The 16,013-nt window shown below is 45.6% G+C and overlaps 3 protein-coding genes across 4 annotated transcripts in view; 1 reads left to right on the top strand and 2 right to left on the bottom strand.

Annotated features, from left to right (window-relative positions):
- Positions 1 to 104: 104 nt before the first annotated feature.
- ch25h (cholesterol 25-hydroxylase) lies at positions 105 to 2,319 on the bottom strand. 2 transcript variants are annotated; one of them, XR_015437447.1, is made up of 3 exons: positions 1,654 to 2,319; positions 351 to 1,294; positions 105 to 279 (listed from the first exon to the last, which is right to left on the bottom strand). XR_015437447.1 is itself a non-coding variant. In XM_023409263.2 (2 exons), the coding sequence occupies exons 1-2, from the start codon at positions 2,095 to 2,097 to the stop codon at positions 962 to 964; spliced, it is 777 nt and encodes a 258-aa protein (XP_023265031.1). In that variant the 5' UTR covers positions 2,098 to 2,319; the 3' UTR covers positions 105 to 961. The 2 variants fall into 2 exon arrangements, 1 of the variants encoding a protein (XP_023265031.1); XM_023409263.2 differs by having other exon boundaries at positions 105 to 1,294.
- A 53-nt stretch (positions 2,320 to 2,372) lies between these two features.
- LOC111657182 (interferon-induced protein with tetratricopeptide repeats 5-like) lies at positions 2,373 to 9,822 on the top strand. The gene is given in 11 exon segments (XM_087174826.1): positions 2,373 to 3,973; positions 4,676 to 4,855; positions 5,136 to 5,325; positions 5,408 to 5,599; positions 6,464 to 6,608; positions 6,611 to 6,690; positions 6,973 to 7,114; positions 7,207 to 7,330; positions 7,403 to 7,547; positions 8,174 to 8,221; positions 9,143 to 9,822. Coding segments are annotated over 11 exon segments (1,446 nt in total). The 5' UTR covers positions 2,373 to 3,968; the 3' UTR covers positions 9,338 to 9,822.
- A 1,971-nt stretch (positions 9,823 to 11,793) lies between these two features.
- The window catches only part of noc3l (NOC3-like DNA replication regulator), a 6,933-nt gene continuing 2,713 nt past the window's right edge, over positions 11,794 to 16,013 (bottom strand). The window contains 12 exon segments of the mRNA XM_087174821.1: positions 11,794 to 12,037; positions 12,145 to 12,229; positions 12,913 to 13,010; positions 13,108 to 13,236; positions 13,348 to 13,532; positions 13,614 to 13,685; positions 13,862 to 13,925; positions 14,012 to 14,257; positions 15,021 to 15,152; positions 15,241 to 15,369; positions 15,495 to 15,670; positions 15,754 to 15,847. Coding sequence (XP_087030947.1) covers positions 11,915 to 12,037; positions 12,145 to 12,229; positions 12,913 to 13,010; positions 13,108 to 13,236; positions 13,348 to 13,532; positions 13,614 to 13,685; positions 13,862 to 13,925; positions 14,012 to 14,257; positions 15,021 to 15,152; positions 15,241 to 15,369; positions 15,495 to 15,670; positions 15,754 to 15,847 — 1,533 coding nt within the window. The 3' untranslated portion in view covers positions 11,794 to 11,914.

Raw genomic sequence — 16,013 nt, 5'->3', positions numbered from 1 at the left:
CAGAGACAGAGACACACACACACACAGAGACACACACACAGACTCGCCTGCCCCTGGCCCCCCTCCCCTCTGTGTGTAGCTGGAACAAAACAAGAAGCAGAAAGTGTCTGTTACAAGTTTATTCACTGGTCGGTGACACAGACTGTCACTTCACACAATACTGTTTGTATTCAGTTACATCTTCATCACCTGCCTCATCCTCATCGCCTGCCTCATCCTTATCGGCTGCCTCATCTTCATCACCTGCCTCATCCTTATCAGCTGCCTCATCCTCATCACCTGCATCATCTTCATCACCTGCCTCATCTTCATCACCTGCCTCATCCTTATCGCTGCCTCATCTTCATCACCTGCCTCATCTTCATCACCTGCCTCATCCTCATCACCTGCTTCATCCTCATCACCTCTCTCATCTCACTTCCTGTGTTCCACCTTAAATGAAGCCGATCCTCTGACTCTGGAACAGAATCACTGACTTGTAGCTTATTACAACATTTCATTAATATTTGAATACAGAAGATTCAGCAGGTTTGTTCAATATGAACATTTCTTCTGTCGCGTTAAAGATTTCTTTAACGACTCAGCTGCACCAGAACATGTTTCAATAACATTAATTAATACCCATAATGCACTGCAAAACAAGTTTTCCTGCAGTTCTGGTTCTGTCATAGTGCAATGATTCAGTCTCTCTGTATATACAGTATATAAATATATACAGTTTCTATATGTATATATCTCCTGTTTCCACATGGAACATGTTTCCTTTGATCAAAATGATTCGTCTCCTTCTTGTTTTAAGTAAATAAAACTTATATAATAAGTTATATTATAAGTTATATAATAATGAAACATTTAAAACTGCTACATTTTCATAAATAAATACACGCGTAAATAAATAGATATTAACAAGTGTAAATAAAAGTGTCCAGGACTTTCAGTCCAGAATCTGGTCCTTCACCGCTCATTGTTCCGTGCACAGTGTCCCGGCCAGCCGGTCCCAGTGGGTGAAGTAGGGGGCGTAGTTGCACTTGGACTTGAGGTGGTGGAGGTCATGGTGGCGGGCACCCCCGTACAGCCCCAGCGGCACCAGACGGTGGGTGGCCCAGGGCAGGTCGTAGCCGCAGTGGTCCTCCACCGACAGCCAGATGTTGAGCAGGAAGAAGGCCAGCTCGGTGAGGGGGTGGGCGCCCAGCAGGAGGGGGTTGGCGGCAGCAAAGAAGCCCAGGCAGAGAGTCTCCCAGGCCCCGGAGTACTCAGTGGTCAGGGCGGAGGTGGAAGTGAAGGTGTGGTGCACCTGAGGAGCAGGAGAAGAAGAAACATGAGGGCGGAGCCACAGACAATAGATTACTGATTGATTGATCATAATGGCATTTCATTGTTTATCTGCTGGATCAAGAATCTGAAAGAGGTTCAGGAAAAAAAAGAAGTTGGTATTTTTAATAATCAATCAATTATCAATAAATGATCATTTCTTCTGTCAGGAGACTTAACTGATTACTTGATCAATAATTTGAGCTCTAGGTACAAAGTCTCTCCAGACTCCAAGGAGGAGAAGAAGAGGAGCTGATGAAGAGGAGGTGAAGAAGATCAGGTGAAGAAGAGGAGGTGATGAGCAGCAGCTGATCACAGGTGAACAGGTGAACAGGTACGGACCTTGTGGAAGGTGCGGTACAGCCAGGGGACTCTGTGGTGCAGCAGGTGCCAGATGAAGCTCTGGAAGTCGAAGAGCAGCAGGCAGACCAGCACCTGAGCCAGCAGGCGGGGGAGGTGCGGGGCCTCCTCGGGCAGGTGGACTGGCCTCAGGTACCAGTGCATCACGGTCAGCGGGAAGATGAAGACCAGGTGGTTGTAAAGTGTCAGAGTCAGGCAGCTCTGCACTGAGGCCCAGCTAACGGAGCTCTGAGGCTGCAGCTTGTACCTGCGCACCAGGGCCCACCTGGAGGACAGCAAGTCCAGCAGCAGGAAGGGCAGGCAGAAGGACAGGTAGACGGAGACGGAGAAGAAGACGGGGAAGAACGGCGAGCGCAGGAGGGAGGAGTGTCCCAGGAGGAAGGTCCAGAGAGGCTGCAGCAACATCCTGCCATCAGAGAGATCCATGGTATGTTCAGTCTGAGAGTCGCAGCTAAATGGGTGAGTTTCATCATCACAGCTGCTCTTCTATCAGATCAGCTCTGGCCCCGCCCACAACCTCTGCTCCACACCCACATGCCCTTATAAGGAGAGAAAGCGCCTCCTCCACTTCCCTGCTGGTCTCCAGGTCTCCAGGGTCTGTGCTGGTCACATGTCAGAGGTCGATCTGTATGAAGCTGTGGAGTCCTGTCTGTGCTGAGGGGATGAGTCCTGAGGACGGACTGGAGACATGTTCTCCTGTGTGGTTCTAAAGAAAACACACAATCTTCAAACATCAACTGAATATAAATGAATAACATATGAATATGAATCTCAAACAGACTGGAGGAAGAATGAACAGTCCTCTGGTGCTCAGCTTCCTCTGGTGGCCAAACAGCACAACTGCGGTAACTAAGAATTATAAGAATCATATTTTACATAAGATGAAATGAATTAAGATGCAGTAAAACTACAGATAAACATGAATTCAAATCTAGATTTAGAAGCTGAATGTGAAGATGTTTCTGAAGTTTGATGTCCAGTGTTTATGTGATGCCTCATTAGTAAGAGACGCCTCCACACTCCTTTATCTCTCGCTTCATTTAAAACAAGAGATGGTTTGTGTTGAACCATCGCAGCCTTAAAAACGAACGTTTGAGCTTTAAACCTTGACAGGAGGACAGTATACAGATGCTAGAATAGATGTAATGTTCTCTCTTTTACTTCTTCATGTTTTTACACATTTTACTTTGCCTTTATTCATATAGAGACAGTGAGAGAGTGACAGGAAAGTTGGGAGGAGAGAGGGAATTATATGTAACAAAGGACCATGGGTCGGACTCGAACCCACAGACTTACCCTGAGTGGTACGAGCTCTACCAGTTGAGCCAAACAGCACAACTGCAGTAACTGAAAACAGCCACATGGTGAAGCCTTGCAGTGATAATAACCACTTGTGCTCCTGTACATTGTTATCAAAGAATCTCCAAGTGACTGAAACTCAGGTGTTTTCCTACAGAACTCACACTTGTTCAGGAGGCTGATGACGGTGGAAAAAACACCAGGTGATGGTGGTGTGTGATGGTTTCATATCCGTATCATCACAAATGCGTTCAGCACTAAAAGCAACTTAACCTGATCACTGTGGATCAGAGCTCATCAACTGAGTCTGACCATCAAACACTAAAACCAGCAGAAACTGAAGGAGGCTGGTGTGTTACTGAAGGTCTTTGAAGGCATCTCAGTGAAGCGTTGTGATTTTAAACTCAGTAGCACAGCGACATCTGGCGGTTGGTAGAAGTCACTACAACACCTCACTGATTTTAATAGTTTCAGGGTTATTGGTGGATAAAGATTGTTCTCAAATCTGCAGATGTGACTGTGCAATATGTTACAAAGACTGAATACATGCTTCATCCAAAAAGCTTGAAGGAGAAATGTTTTTGCTGCTGAAAATATGAACTGATACTCGTGCAGTTTAGGATCAGTGACACAGAAAACAACCACAAAGAGACAAAAAAACAACCCCAGTCTGTGGCTTCCACATGAAATCATCTTGATGTGAGATGAGACTGTGTCAGTATTCACTCTAAGAAAGATACACAGGTTTTCTTCTGTGGTAAATCATCAACATCTTTGTCATCTATCTCAACTCTCTTCTTTACATGATTTCAGAGGGAGCAGTGAAGCCATCATTAGACTGTTTCAGTTTCGTTTCTTTGTCTGATCTCAGGTCTGAATTTCTGTTCAGTCTCTGAGCTGATGAAGCAGTTAGATCTATAAACTCATCCTCATCATCATCAGACCTTGTTCGGGTGATTTCTGTTTTCCAGCTGAGTCTGAACTTGGAACATTTCATCATGAGGTGAGTTTGCTTCAGTTTAACATATGAAACTAAAAAATAAAAGCAGTGAATCAGTCTGTGATACATCATCATAAAATCAGTATTAGTCTGTCTGACAGTACCTGAATGTCTCTTCAGTGACACAGATCACACTATAAACTAAACGTCCCTGTCTCTGCAGCAGTTATCAGAGTTTAATGTTGAGTTGATTAGTGGAGTTCCACTCATTAAAGATTTTTTGTTGAATGTAATAATAGTAAATTAATGTATTATATTGATATCAATATTAATTGTACTGAGACTGATAGAAACTGATCCAAACACAGAAACACTTGTAAATACTAATAAACCGAGAATTCATTTTATTTAACAAACAGTTTGTTGGTAGATCCAGAGACATAGGTGCAGCTGTAGTATAGGTTCTATCGTAATGATCTGTTTGGAATAAATCCGCCTAAAAAGACAAAAGTGAAACGAAAAGTGAATGAAAGTCATCACAGTTTCTGTAGTTGCTGTGTTCTGCCTATAGAGGGCAGTATTAGCTCTCTACCAGTATCTCTTAGTAGCTCTATTACAGCTCGAGTTAGCACTCTAAAGAGATATCTGTAAATTACTGACAGGACACCTGCCACTGGAAACCAGGTCGATGTGTCAGGGTCAGCCCAGTCCAGATGTGTATGTACCTTCACTGGTGGTCAGCTTCTCTTCACGACTCTCTCGCAGTGATTCTCGCAGCGCTCTACACTCCAGACTTCTGCAGCTGCAGAGTCGCTTCACCTGGGATCTGAGAAAGGACGACATAGAGCTGGAAAACCTCAGCACTCGACTCCAGGACCATATAGAGCTTCAGCTGGGACAGCGGGGTGCCGTGGCTCGCTCCTATAGCTTCTTGGCTTACGTCAGGTAGAGTAGCTCCAGTGTCCGCTCACCTGGCTGAGAGTTACAAACACAGGAGTTACACAGACAGAACAGACCAGTGTGCAAAAGCTCTTTTTCCTGGGTTTGTTTTACTGTGGTGGTTTATACTAATGAGTTCTTCCTTTAGAAACTAAAGCAGCACTAGCAGCCGTCGATTAGCTCACCCAGTATTTAAACTGTGATGTGTTCACTTAATGTTAACTAACTTACTGTCGTTAAACTGAACTGAACGTGATTTCCACCTCTGTCATATATCTGTCCTCAGGTATCTTCAGGATCGGCCAAAGGATGCGGTGTCACTTCTCAACCAATCAGAAGAGAAGACCAGAGAGTGTTATGGCCAGGAGAGTGAGCAGCGGCTCATCGTGACGTATGGAGACCTGGCCTGGCTGAAGTATCACACCGGAGACTACACTCAGTCAGAAAGCTACTGTCAGAGAGTTGACAACATACTGGTGAGTATCCAGACACTGCTCTGAGGAACTTGTATTAGGACTGGTTTCAACTGTGGACTCGTTCTTCCTTCTCTCTCAACAGGTGAAGTATCCTACTGGCTCCTCTACAGTCCTCCACACAGAGGTGTATGGAGAAAAGGCGTGGACCTACCTCAAGTTTTCGAGGTCTTACTATCCCAAAGCCATTGACTGTTTCTGCAAAGCTTTGGAGCTGCAGCCTGATGACAGCGAGTGGAACGCTGGCCTTGCTATCGCCCTTTCCCGCACAGAAGCAGTAAGTTTTCTAATGAAAGTGATGACAGTGAATGAAATTAAAACATGTTGCACCAAACTGGCACACTGAGTTGGGGGATCCATCAGTGATTATGGATTGTTCGTCATTGGTACTCAGCCTCATACAGGGCACCATTATGTTGGGCATTGGTTGTATTGGCCATCATAAATCAAGAAAATCTTAATATTTAAAATATTAACATTAATCAGTAACTCCACATGTAGACTAAAAGTGTGCCAGGTTAAAAAGGGTGTTAGCTGCATGCAAGTCCTAGCGCTGGGATGTGCTACAGGTATGTGTCTGAACATATGAGTATCAAGTCAACAGTGTGGCTAACCAGAACCTAAGCAAACCTTACAAACATTGAGCTAAGTGGATACATTAACCAAACATGTACATTGCCAAAGGTTAAGAGTCCTGTGCGTCGTGGCTGCTGGCGATGAAGTACTCGTTCACTCGTGTCGCTGCTGTTGAAGAGCAGAGTGAGAGAGTGCTGTGGTCTGCTGTGAGCAGGCCTGCAGGCAACCTATTGTCCCAAGTGCTGACCTGATGCTGCTGCACAGAGATGTTGTTCCTAGGCAAGCCAGGGAGAGGAGAGAGAGAGAACAAGCTGGTTTTGTTTGTCTGACCCCCAAGGGGGTCACATCTCACACAATGACCAACAGTCACTGGTCAGTAAGGTCCCTGGGGGAGGGTCATCCCCAGGTGTGAAAAATTGTGGGGGAGTTCTTTTGTCTATGAAACAAAATAACGTGGTTTCACTATCTTTATTGTAGGGAATACCAACCTGAAATACTGAAGCTGATAGAAGATTTCTCAGCCCAAGAATTTGAAACAGTAAACTGACCAGAGTCTCATTTACAGGCAGGTTGCCAAAAACCCCTGGAATCTGAGGAGTCCCCGGCCACTAAACAGCTCCGCAGAGCCCTGGACATCAACCCTGATGATGGGGTCCTGATGTCAATGCTGGCTCTGAAGCTGGTCGGCTACCGGAAACACCAAGAGGCTGAGGCCTGGTAGAGAGAGCACTGAAGATCGGTCCAGAAAACCCTCATGTCACCCGCTATATTGCCAAGTACCTTCGCAGTCAGGTAGGTCAGAATTAGGTAGAACTTCTCTTATATTTCCAACCATCCATTTATTCTGGATCTCGGCCATGGTGGCAGGAAGCTAAACAGAATATTCAGGAAGTCCTTCCTTTGAGACACATCCTCCAGCACTTCTTGGGGGATTCAGGAAGTGCTGCTTCCCAGGTCAGATGGGATAATCCCACCGGAGTCCTGAGGCATCCAGATGCTGAGCCACTGAAATACTTTACTGGAAATGTTCTTTCTGACCTAAAAATGATCTGTTCATATCTGACCATGTGCCAGGGTGAAATTGAGCGGTCCATTGATCTGCTGGAGAAAGCACTGAAGAGGACCAGTCAGTCAGCCTTCCTCCACCATCAGCTGGCTCTGTGCTACAAGAATAAGAAGATTGCTGAGCAGACCAAGAAACCCTCCAACATCCAAAGTATACACACACACACACACACGTCGGTCTAAAAGTAATTTGCTATGCCATAAAAACTCTAATCTACCCTATGTTCTACTGCGCTACAATAGGAGTGAAGCAGTGGAGGCGCCTGTGTATTCACCACCTTGAGGAAGCTGTCAAGATAAAGACTTCATTTCTCCTTGCAATTGCTGATCTGGCACTGCTGTATGGAGAGGAAAAGGACTTCAGCAGGTACTTGTCTGTCTGTCTGTCTGTCTGTCTTTCTTTTCTTGGACTAATCACCATTATTTCTGTCTCTGTCAGGGCTGAGGAGCTGTTCCAGCAGGGCTTGAAGATGTTAGAGTCAGAGTCAGAAAACAGCATTTGTCAGGCTGTCCATCAGCGCTATGCTGACTTTCATTTCTATCACACCAAAAAGGAGGCTGAAGCGATCGATCACTACACCCAGGTAGGTTTATGTCTGCATGTGTGTTGCTAACACAATTTGTCATTTGTAATACATTTGGACTACACACTCACATTCACAGATTGAACTTATCACAACTACAAAAGAAAATGATCAATCCATTTGTTCTGAGATGAGGGTCATCGGTGGATTGATCTCTTTCAGTTGGGACTGGTTCATGAGTGAGGTTAGGATGGAGCGGGAGATTGGCAGCAGTAAAGCAGACACTGCACCAGACCATTGTGGTGAAGAGGGGGCTGGGCCAGAAACAGAGAGCTAAGCTCTTGATTTACCAGTCCACCTTCTTTTAAACACTCACCTCTGGTCATATAATTGGTTAGTGACCAAAAGAATGAAATCACAGATACAAGCTGCTGAAATGGATTTCCTCCATAGGGGTGTCTGGCTCAGTCTTAGAGATAGGGTGAGGAGGTCTGCCATCTGGGGGGAGCTCAGAGTAGAGTTGCTGCTCCTTTGCATTGAAACAAGCGAGTTGAGGTGATTTGGGCATCTGGTTAAGATTGCTCCAGGGGCCTTTACTACAAAGCAAGTTCAAGATACCCAGGAGAACGTTTTGTTATCTGGCTTGACTGAACCTAACATTGGCCCGTGTTTCATTCACCCAACAGGGACTGCTATTAACATCGAAGACACGGGAGTCCAAACTATGCGCAAAGGTAAGCATCAGGTTTCACAGACCTGCTAATGCAGTCTTACATAATGAAGGTTATTATAACTCTAGTATTAGAGATCACTCTACTGTTTAGTCTCTCCCATTCTCCACTGAGAAAACAGGACATTCTTGCTCAGCCACTCAGAATGACCCAGTAAGCATTTTGCACCCAAACGGTAAAGCAACAGTGGATACTGTACAGCCATGGTACAAGTGGGACACCATGTGTCTCATCGCTGTTGACAACATCGTGTCTTTCTTAAGGCAAGACATGAAGTGAATGACCCACAGCAGCAGCAGTCCATCAGGAAATGTGACAAAGCTGACAATGAGGCTTTTGCCTTTTTACAAGTCATGTTACTGAGTTAGCAGCAGGTGAATGTTCACTGTCCTGTTTGATGGAGTCGGGTCAGAGGAGAATTACGCAGTGACAATAGCAAGGGAGGATGGTTTTTGTCCACTAGAGACAGCAGATAAATCTCACTGGAGCTGTAACTAATTTGAATTAACACATAAACCTTTTGTTTTAATTTGAATGTAGTCCCTGCAGGCACCCAGCCGACCACCAACACTGACGACAGCTGATACTGATATTTAATTAGTTTTAAGTTGTGTTGTTAAGGAGCCAAAATCAAACTTCTTCCACACGTCTTATGACGTATGAAATACAGATGTTCTAGTTGTGAGGAAAACCCAACGTCTGCTAAATGTCAATCAGCCAACATTGGGTTTTAACATCTACCTGGTTTTCATTTCAAAACAAAATGAAACGTCTGTTCGTTAAATTTAGAGTCGTTAGAGTCATCAGAGTTCTTAATAGTGGCCAACGTCGTCAGTGTTGTCTGATGGCTGTCTGAAGGCAGGTGTAGTGTGATATCAAACATAAATTCATCTTCAGCTCTTGTTCCTCCTGTTTTTACTCCAGAGGCTGAAGCAGATCGCAGAGCGACGTCTCTCAGAAGACGGGAACGACGGCCAGGCCTACGCTCTGCTGGCTGTGTTGGCAAAAGCTGAAGATGACAAGAAGAAAGCTGCTGAATTTTATGAGAAAGCTTTGGACTGTGATGAAGACAATGACAAGTACCTGTCTGCTCTGTGTACACTGCGCATGGAGCTGTAGAGACATCTGAGTGCACTTTGTTATAATCACTGCTGTACTGTTGCACCTGTCATCAGTTAGAAGTCATTTTATCATCAGTTTACCTGGTTACCTTCACTTATTGAATAGATGTATGAATATTAAAAGTAGAACTGAATCCTTATACCAAGGTCTCCTACTCCACCGAAGCTTTAGTGATGAGGCTCACTGTGAGTCTCTTTGGATAAAAGTATGTGACACATGAGTAAATGTAGACGAAGTCACATCTGCAGTTAGAGCATTAACAACTTATCATTAAACCTGAATGCGATTTATTTGGTTTGGTCAGTGTTCTGATATTAGACATTAGTTAAACCTCATTAATGTGTCATTTTAATTTACGTATGTTGAAGCATAAATCACTCTGCTGAAACAGTGACATGCGTCTTAAATGTAGATTTAAAAACACTAACCTGTTTCTCACTGTCACACAACTTCAAATAAATGCTGCTGTTGCCGTCACTGTCCCCATGTTGTTGGAGGTGTGTTACAGTGACCTGCTGTAGTTTCAGATCGATGTTTGTACAGTTACTGTGGAGTCTGACTGATTATGTCTCTGTGGTGGTTTTGTGTCTGAGACAGAGTTGTGTTGCTGCTGCTCCTCACAGAGAGTTTTTAAGTTGTCCTCCTGTCTAATTCTCTTCTGTACGAGGCGTCAGTGGAGACAGTGAAGGCATCGTTACTTTGGTTTCGTCTGTATAGAGATGAGATTATTAAGTACACGGGGAAGGGGAGGAGGGGGACATGTCATCTCACTTTTCCAGTTTCAAGACATTGTTTTCTGATGAAGTCTCTCTGAACATTGAAATGGGGGAGAGAGAGAGAGAGAGAGAGAGAGACATCCATTATTATAACCATGTGGGTTCTGGTTCTCTCAGTGTTTGTGCTGTACGTTACACACAGAACCACTATGGAACATGTGAAACACCATAGCATTCAAAAAGGTGTAGCTGAATTCCAAAGACACTGATTGGTCAGAAGCTGGAGATCCTGCCCTCTCTCCCTGTCTCTTGACACTGTGACATCATCACACAAAGTTCACAGGCAGAAAACAAACTGCACAAGTTTATGAAACTACAGTTCCAGATACAAATGCCTGTTAGTAATCTGTATGGAAGGCCAGAGAGGACAAAAACATGTGAACTTGACTTCTGAAGTCACATGTTCTCAACATGTTTATAAGTAAACGGGAACAACAGATAACCACAACTTCTGCGGTTTGATTCCCTTTCTACCATCACTAAGTAAAAATGAAGGTGTCGCCGACTTCAGCAGCGTGATGAGCATTTCATGTGTTGCAGTGACGCAGGTGAGGACATCTGCTCCCGGCTGCAGCAGCTGCAGAGTCACTTCACCTGGGATCTGAAGAAGGAAGACCTGCAGCTGGACGACCTCCACAAGCAGCTGCAGCACGACATAGAGCTGGGCTGGGACAGCGTGGGGCGGGTGGATAAACACCTTCCTGATTCAGTAAAGACTCATGACTCACCTGACTTTCCACAGGTGAAACTGTGTTGATCCAGGAAATAGACGAGGTCAAACAGTGGGTGTACGGTGAGGCCGGAGGGTCAGAGAAGAGTCTGAAAACTAGCTAATATCATTAATAATAATACATTATTATTTTTGGCAGTTGGTCAGAGAGTCAAAAAGATAAATGAAGTGAATGATGGTTACAGGTGGATCTGAATCTGATATAGTGACCAACAGTTTTATAATGATCTTAAAGATCCACTGTCATCTCTACGGTGGCCCTGAAGCTCAAAACACAAACATCCATCAGTTTAACAACACATGAGCTGCAAATTCATGCAACACAACATTAGTGTTTCCAGGGGACGCAAAAAAGTGACGGACCTCGGGGGCACTCGTTCAATACTTCCTGACTTGAAGTTATGACGATGGCTAGCTGTTAGCGAGCTACAGGTGAGTTTGTTTGCTGTTAGCTGAGCCTTCGGTCCAGTCACTTTTTTCTATCCCTTGGAAACACTTCCATTGTGCTGTGAGTATTTGAAGCTCATGTGTTGTCAAACTGATGAGATGTTTTCAGCTTTAGGGCCACCGTACATTTAACCTGCTTAGACCTCCACCACAGAGACCAGACGTCACCACAGAGACCAGACCTCCACCACAGAGACCAGACGTCACCACAGAGACCAGACCTCCCCACAGAGACCAGACCTCCACCACAGAGACCAGACGTCACCACAGAGACCAGACCTCCCCACAGAGACCAGATCTCCCCACAGAGACCAGACCTCACCACAGAGACCAGACCTCCACCACCACAGAGACCAGACGTCACCACAGAGACCAGACCTCCACCACAGAGACCAGACCTCCACCACAGAGACCGTCACACTTTCTAATTATTTACATCAACGCAAAGAACCAGTTTCAGAATAAAACACCAGATCAATATCATCTGATTATTACATTCATTAACTTAGAGAGGAGGCTTTTATTTTGAAGGTCAAACTGTAATTTTTAAAAGTCACGTTTTTTACATTTGTTAGAAAAGATTTGTTTGTGTGTGTGTGTGTGTGTGTGTGTGTGTGTGTGTCAGTGCTGGGTCGGTGTGTGTGTAGCAGTAAAGTCCAGCTGAGTGTCCTCAGCAGTCAGGACGCTCTGGACTTGTCTCTGCAGCTCGGGGTCGAGCAGCGTCGCTCCGCCTGAGAATCTATCCTGAAGAGGAAAACATTTTTTTGATCAACGTTCAGGTGTGAAACAGGAGGTCAAAGGTCAACATTAACACCATCATCAATGTATGAAGGTGCGTTTGGTTCCTCTACCTTCTTCTTGGTGCTGGGCGGAGCCACCGGGGGGTTAAAGGTCATGTCTCTGACGCTGTAATCACCAAACAGCTCCACTGGACACCTGGACAGGAAGTCAACACTCACCATTAAAGAGGACCTGTTACGACCATTTTTAGTGCTCATCATTACAGTCTTGGTAACCAATCAACTGTAGTAGTACAACAAGTAGTTGCTTTCCGGCAACAACCATGGCAACGACACATTTTGCACGTCTCGTGTAAACAAATGTTTGTGGCAGCTACAGTTCTGCCTTATCGGTTCGATCCTGAACCAGAAGACGATAGTGCCAAACCACTTTCACAAGCTGGACTGGAGCAGAAAACAAGCGTACACCCTGTCAGGCAGCCGGGAGGAGGGAAGAGGCCAAAATGAAAGATGTGCTGCGAATCACTACGCTGGACAGTCTGCAAAGACTTCGGAAGACAACATCCAAAACCTGGAATTCTTTAAGAAAAATTAGATGTTTTATGTGTGGACACTTCCAGACTAAAATAATATAAATAACGGAGGAACAGACAGGCAGTGGGACTCTTCAAAGGCTGGGAGTCACCACCGCTTACGATGCTGGTAAATCTGAATTCATGTATCTCAGCTAACGAGGTATAACATGTCAATACTGCTTCTTACTAACGTGATCAGGTTGCGGTAACGCCATTAAACAACACAGATCTGCAATATCAATGCAGTTCCTCCAGGTGACAGACAGGTAAGACACAGAGACACCTGATCATCAGCTTTTCATACCTGCGACTCAGCTTCGCTCCAAGTGACCCCGCCCCCTCGCTGGGGGCTCCCTGACACAGGTGAGACGCAAACTGCCGAACCACCGGGTGGAAATGTCTCTGTGGACACACAGGAAGTAACACGTGAGTGAGTGAGTGAGCGAGTGAGTGAGGAGCGAGTGAGTGAGTGAGTGAGCGAGTGAATGTGTGTGTGTACCTGCAGTGTGTGTAGCTCCCACAGAGCTGTGTTCTGAGCGTTGCAGTGTTCAGGTTGGTCCAGCTCTGGCAGGTAGAAGCCGCTGCCCTGAACCTCGTTATCCAACAGGAAGTCACACTTAGGGAATGACTGACACATACACACACAATTTAGACAGGTACAATAGGTATCATCCACATTAAACTGAACCAGGATCCATCCTCATTTAAAAAGTCAATGATCTCACACACACACAGTGACTCACATGCAGGTGGATCTGTTGGCAGCGAGAATCCCCACGCTGGCGTTGGGCAGTACGTGCAGACTGAGCGTGCTCAGTCGTTTCACGAATGCCATCGCCCTCTGCAGGGTCACCTGCTTCCTGCGTCGTGTCAGCATGGCATCCAGGCACCGCAGCACAATGATGATGTCATCATTGGGCACCCCTGGGTCAGACAGACTGATTCATGTTCAACAGTTTTCACCATACCACGTTGTGATGCGTTGAGGTGTCTGTGTGTGTGTACCTGCGTGCAGCCGCAGCAGCATCTTGTAGAGCTGAGAGTAAAAGGTGAGAGGGTCGATGTTCAGGACGTCACCTGATCTCACACACACACACGAAGAAAGATGACCTTTCAAAATAAACTGGCTTTTTCAAAATGTATAATCAGTGTATGTCTCTCTCTCTCTCACACACACACACACACACAGAGACACACACACACACAGACACACACACACACACACACACACACACACACACACACACACACACCTTGTCCTGACAGGATGGTGAAGACAGTCTGGATACAGTGGAGACTCTCCCGGTTGGTCAGATCCTGCAGAGATGACATCATCAATCAGTTTGTGACTGGACTGAAAGTAAGGGGTGGAGTAAAGGGGCAGGGCCAAGGTGAATACTTACTCCTGACTGGATGAGGTTCTGCAACACGTTGAGCAGGTCGTCAAAGAACTCCAGGTTGATCAGGTGAGCAAAACTGACAGGAAGTGACATCACAATCAGTACAGTGTGTGTGTGTGTGTGTGTGTGTGTGTGTGTGTGTGTGTGTGTCTCTCTGTGTGGGTGGGTGTGTGTGTATGTATGTGTGTGTGTGTGTGTCTGTGTGTGTGTGTGTGTCTCTCTCTGTGTGGGTGGGTGGGTGTGTGTGTATGTATGTGTGTGTGTGTGTGTGTGTGTGTGTGTGTGTGTGTGTGTGTGTGTGTCTCTCTCTGATAAGTTTCTCGTTCCTTTGATTAATAAACTTTTACATATTCAAATTTTGTTGGAGCTTTCGACTCACCAGCTTGATCTTCTTCTCTTTGCTCTCTGAGGACACACACACACACACACACACACACACAGAGCCACACACACACACACAGAGCCACACACACAGACACACACAGACACACACACACACACACACACACCAGACAGAGACAGACACACACACACACACACACAAACAAACAAACACAGACACACACAGAGACAGAGACACACACACACACAGACAGAGACAGACACACACACACACACACACACAAACAAACAAACACAGAGACACACACAGACAGAGACACACACACACACACACACACACACACACACACACACACACACACACACACAGAGCCACACACACACAGAGCCACACACACACCACACACGTGACTCCAGCTGAAACTAAAAAGCTTCAATGCAGAGGTGCAACAACATGCTAATGCTAATATATGCTAATGAATGCTAGTAAATGCTAATACGTGCTTATAAATGCCAATAATTGCTAATAAATTATAATAAATCATTGTAAATGCTCATAGATGCTTGTATATGCTTATAAACGCTAATAAATAGTAGTAAATGCTAGTAAATACTAATAAATACTCACAAATGCAAATAAATGCTAGTAAATGCAAATGAATTTTAATACCTTCCTCTGCATCCTCGACAGGTTCTTTTTCTTCTCTTTGTTGTTCATGAACTTCTTCTTTGGTGCCGTCGCCTCGATGTCCTTCTTCATCTCCACTTCCTTAATCCTCAGACTGAGCAGGGTCCTCAGCACCTGGGGGTGGGGTCGGGGGAATCAGCTGACATGCTGCTGATTGGTTGGTGTTTGTATTACCGTGGTTTGGGTGCGTTTGATTCCTTACCTCAGGTCTGACGTTGTAGTTGAGGCTCTTCACGAGGCCGGAGACGACCCTCACAGTGGCCAACGAAGCCCCGCCCTGTTTGTCCTGCTGGAAGAGCTTCCTGAATGCATCACAACACATGTCCGACACCTGTAACACAGAGACACCTGAACGCATCACAACACATGTCTGACACGTGTAAAACAGAGACACCTGAACGCATCACAACATATGAGCAGCAACACGTAGCTCCACCTGAGCAGACGCACTCTCACCTTCTTGGCAGGATCGTTCATCAGCGGGATGAGGACGACGATGATGTTGTTGTGGAAGTTGAAGTGAGGCAGAGCGAGCAGCAGCTCACACAGGCAACGAACGGCCACTTCAGCCAGGCCGCGGTACGACTGGAAACCCACCGTCTGACTGCGCTTCTTCTTCTTCTGCTTCCAGTCTGAACATGAAGCACACACCCGGTGACACCCGTGCTGTGTTGGCTGACGTGTTGTGTGTGCGAGTGTAGTTGCGGTTGTGTACCTCTGACCGTCTGCTCCAGGTCCTCCAGGTAGAACTTGTACTGACTGACCAAACCCTCCTCGAACTCTCTGAGCTGCTGAGTCTCTTTCTTCACCTGCACAACAAACACACGTTCATCACTGAGCTGCTGTCAGTCACCAGCTGAGACTGAAGCACTGACATCGGTTAACACACGAAGTAACTGAAACACTTCCTGTCTGACCTCTGGTTTGAACAATACAATCATATATATATATATATATATATATATATATATATAT

The sequence above is a fragment of the Seriola lalandi genome, unplaced genomic scaffold, assembly GCF_002814215.2.
Source record: "Seriola lalandi dorsalis isolate HSWRI2012SDOR001 ecotype SW California unplaced genomic scaffold, Sedor1 jcf7180002054386, whole genome shotgun sequence".
Classification (NCBI taxonomy): domain Eukaryota; kingdom Metazoa; phylum Chordata; class Actinopteri; order Carangiformes; family Carangidae; genus Seriola; species Seriola lalandi.
This window is presented reverse-complemented; position numbering and strand designations above follow the sequence as displayed.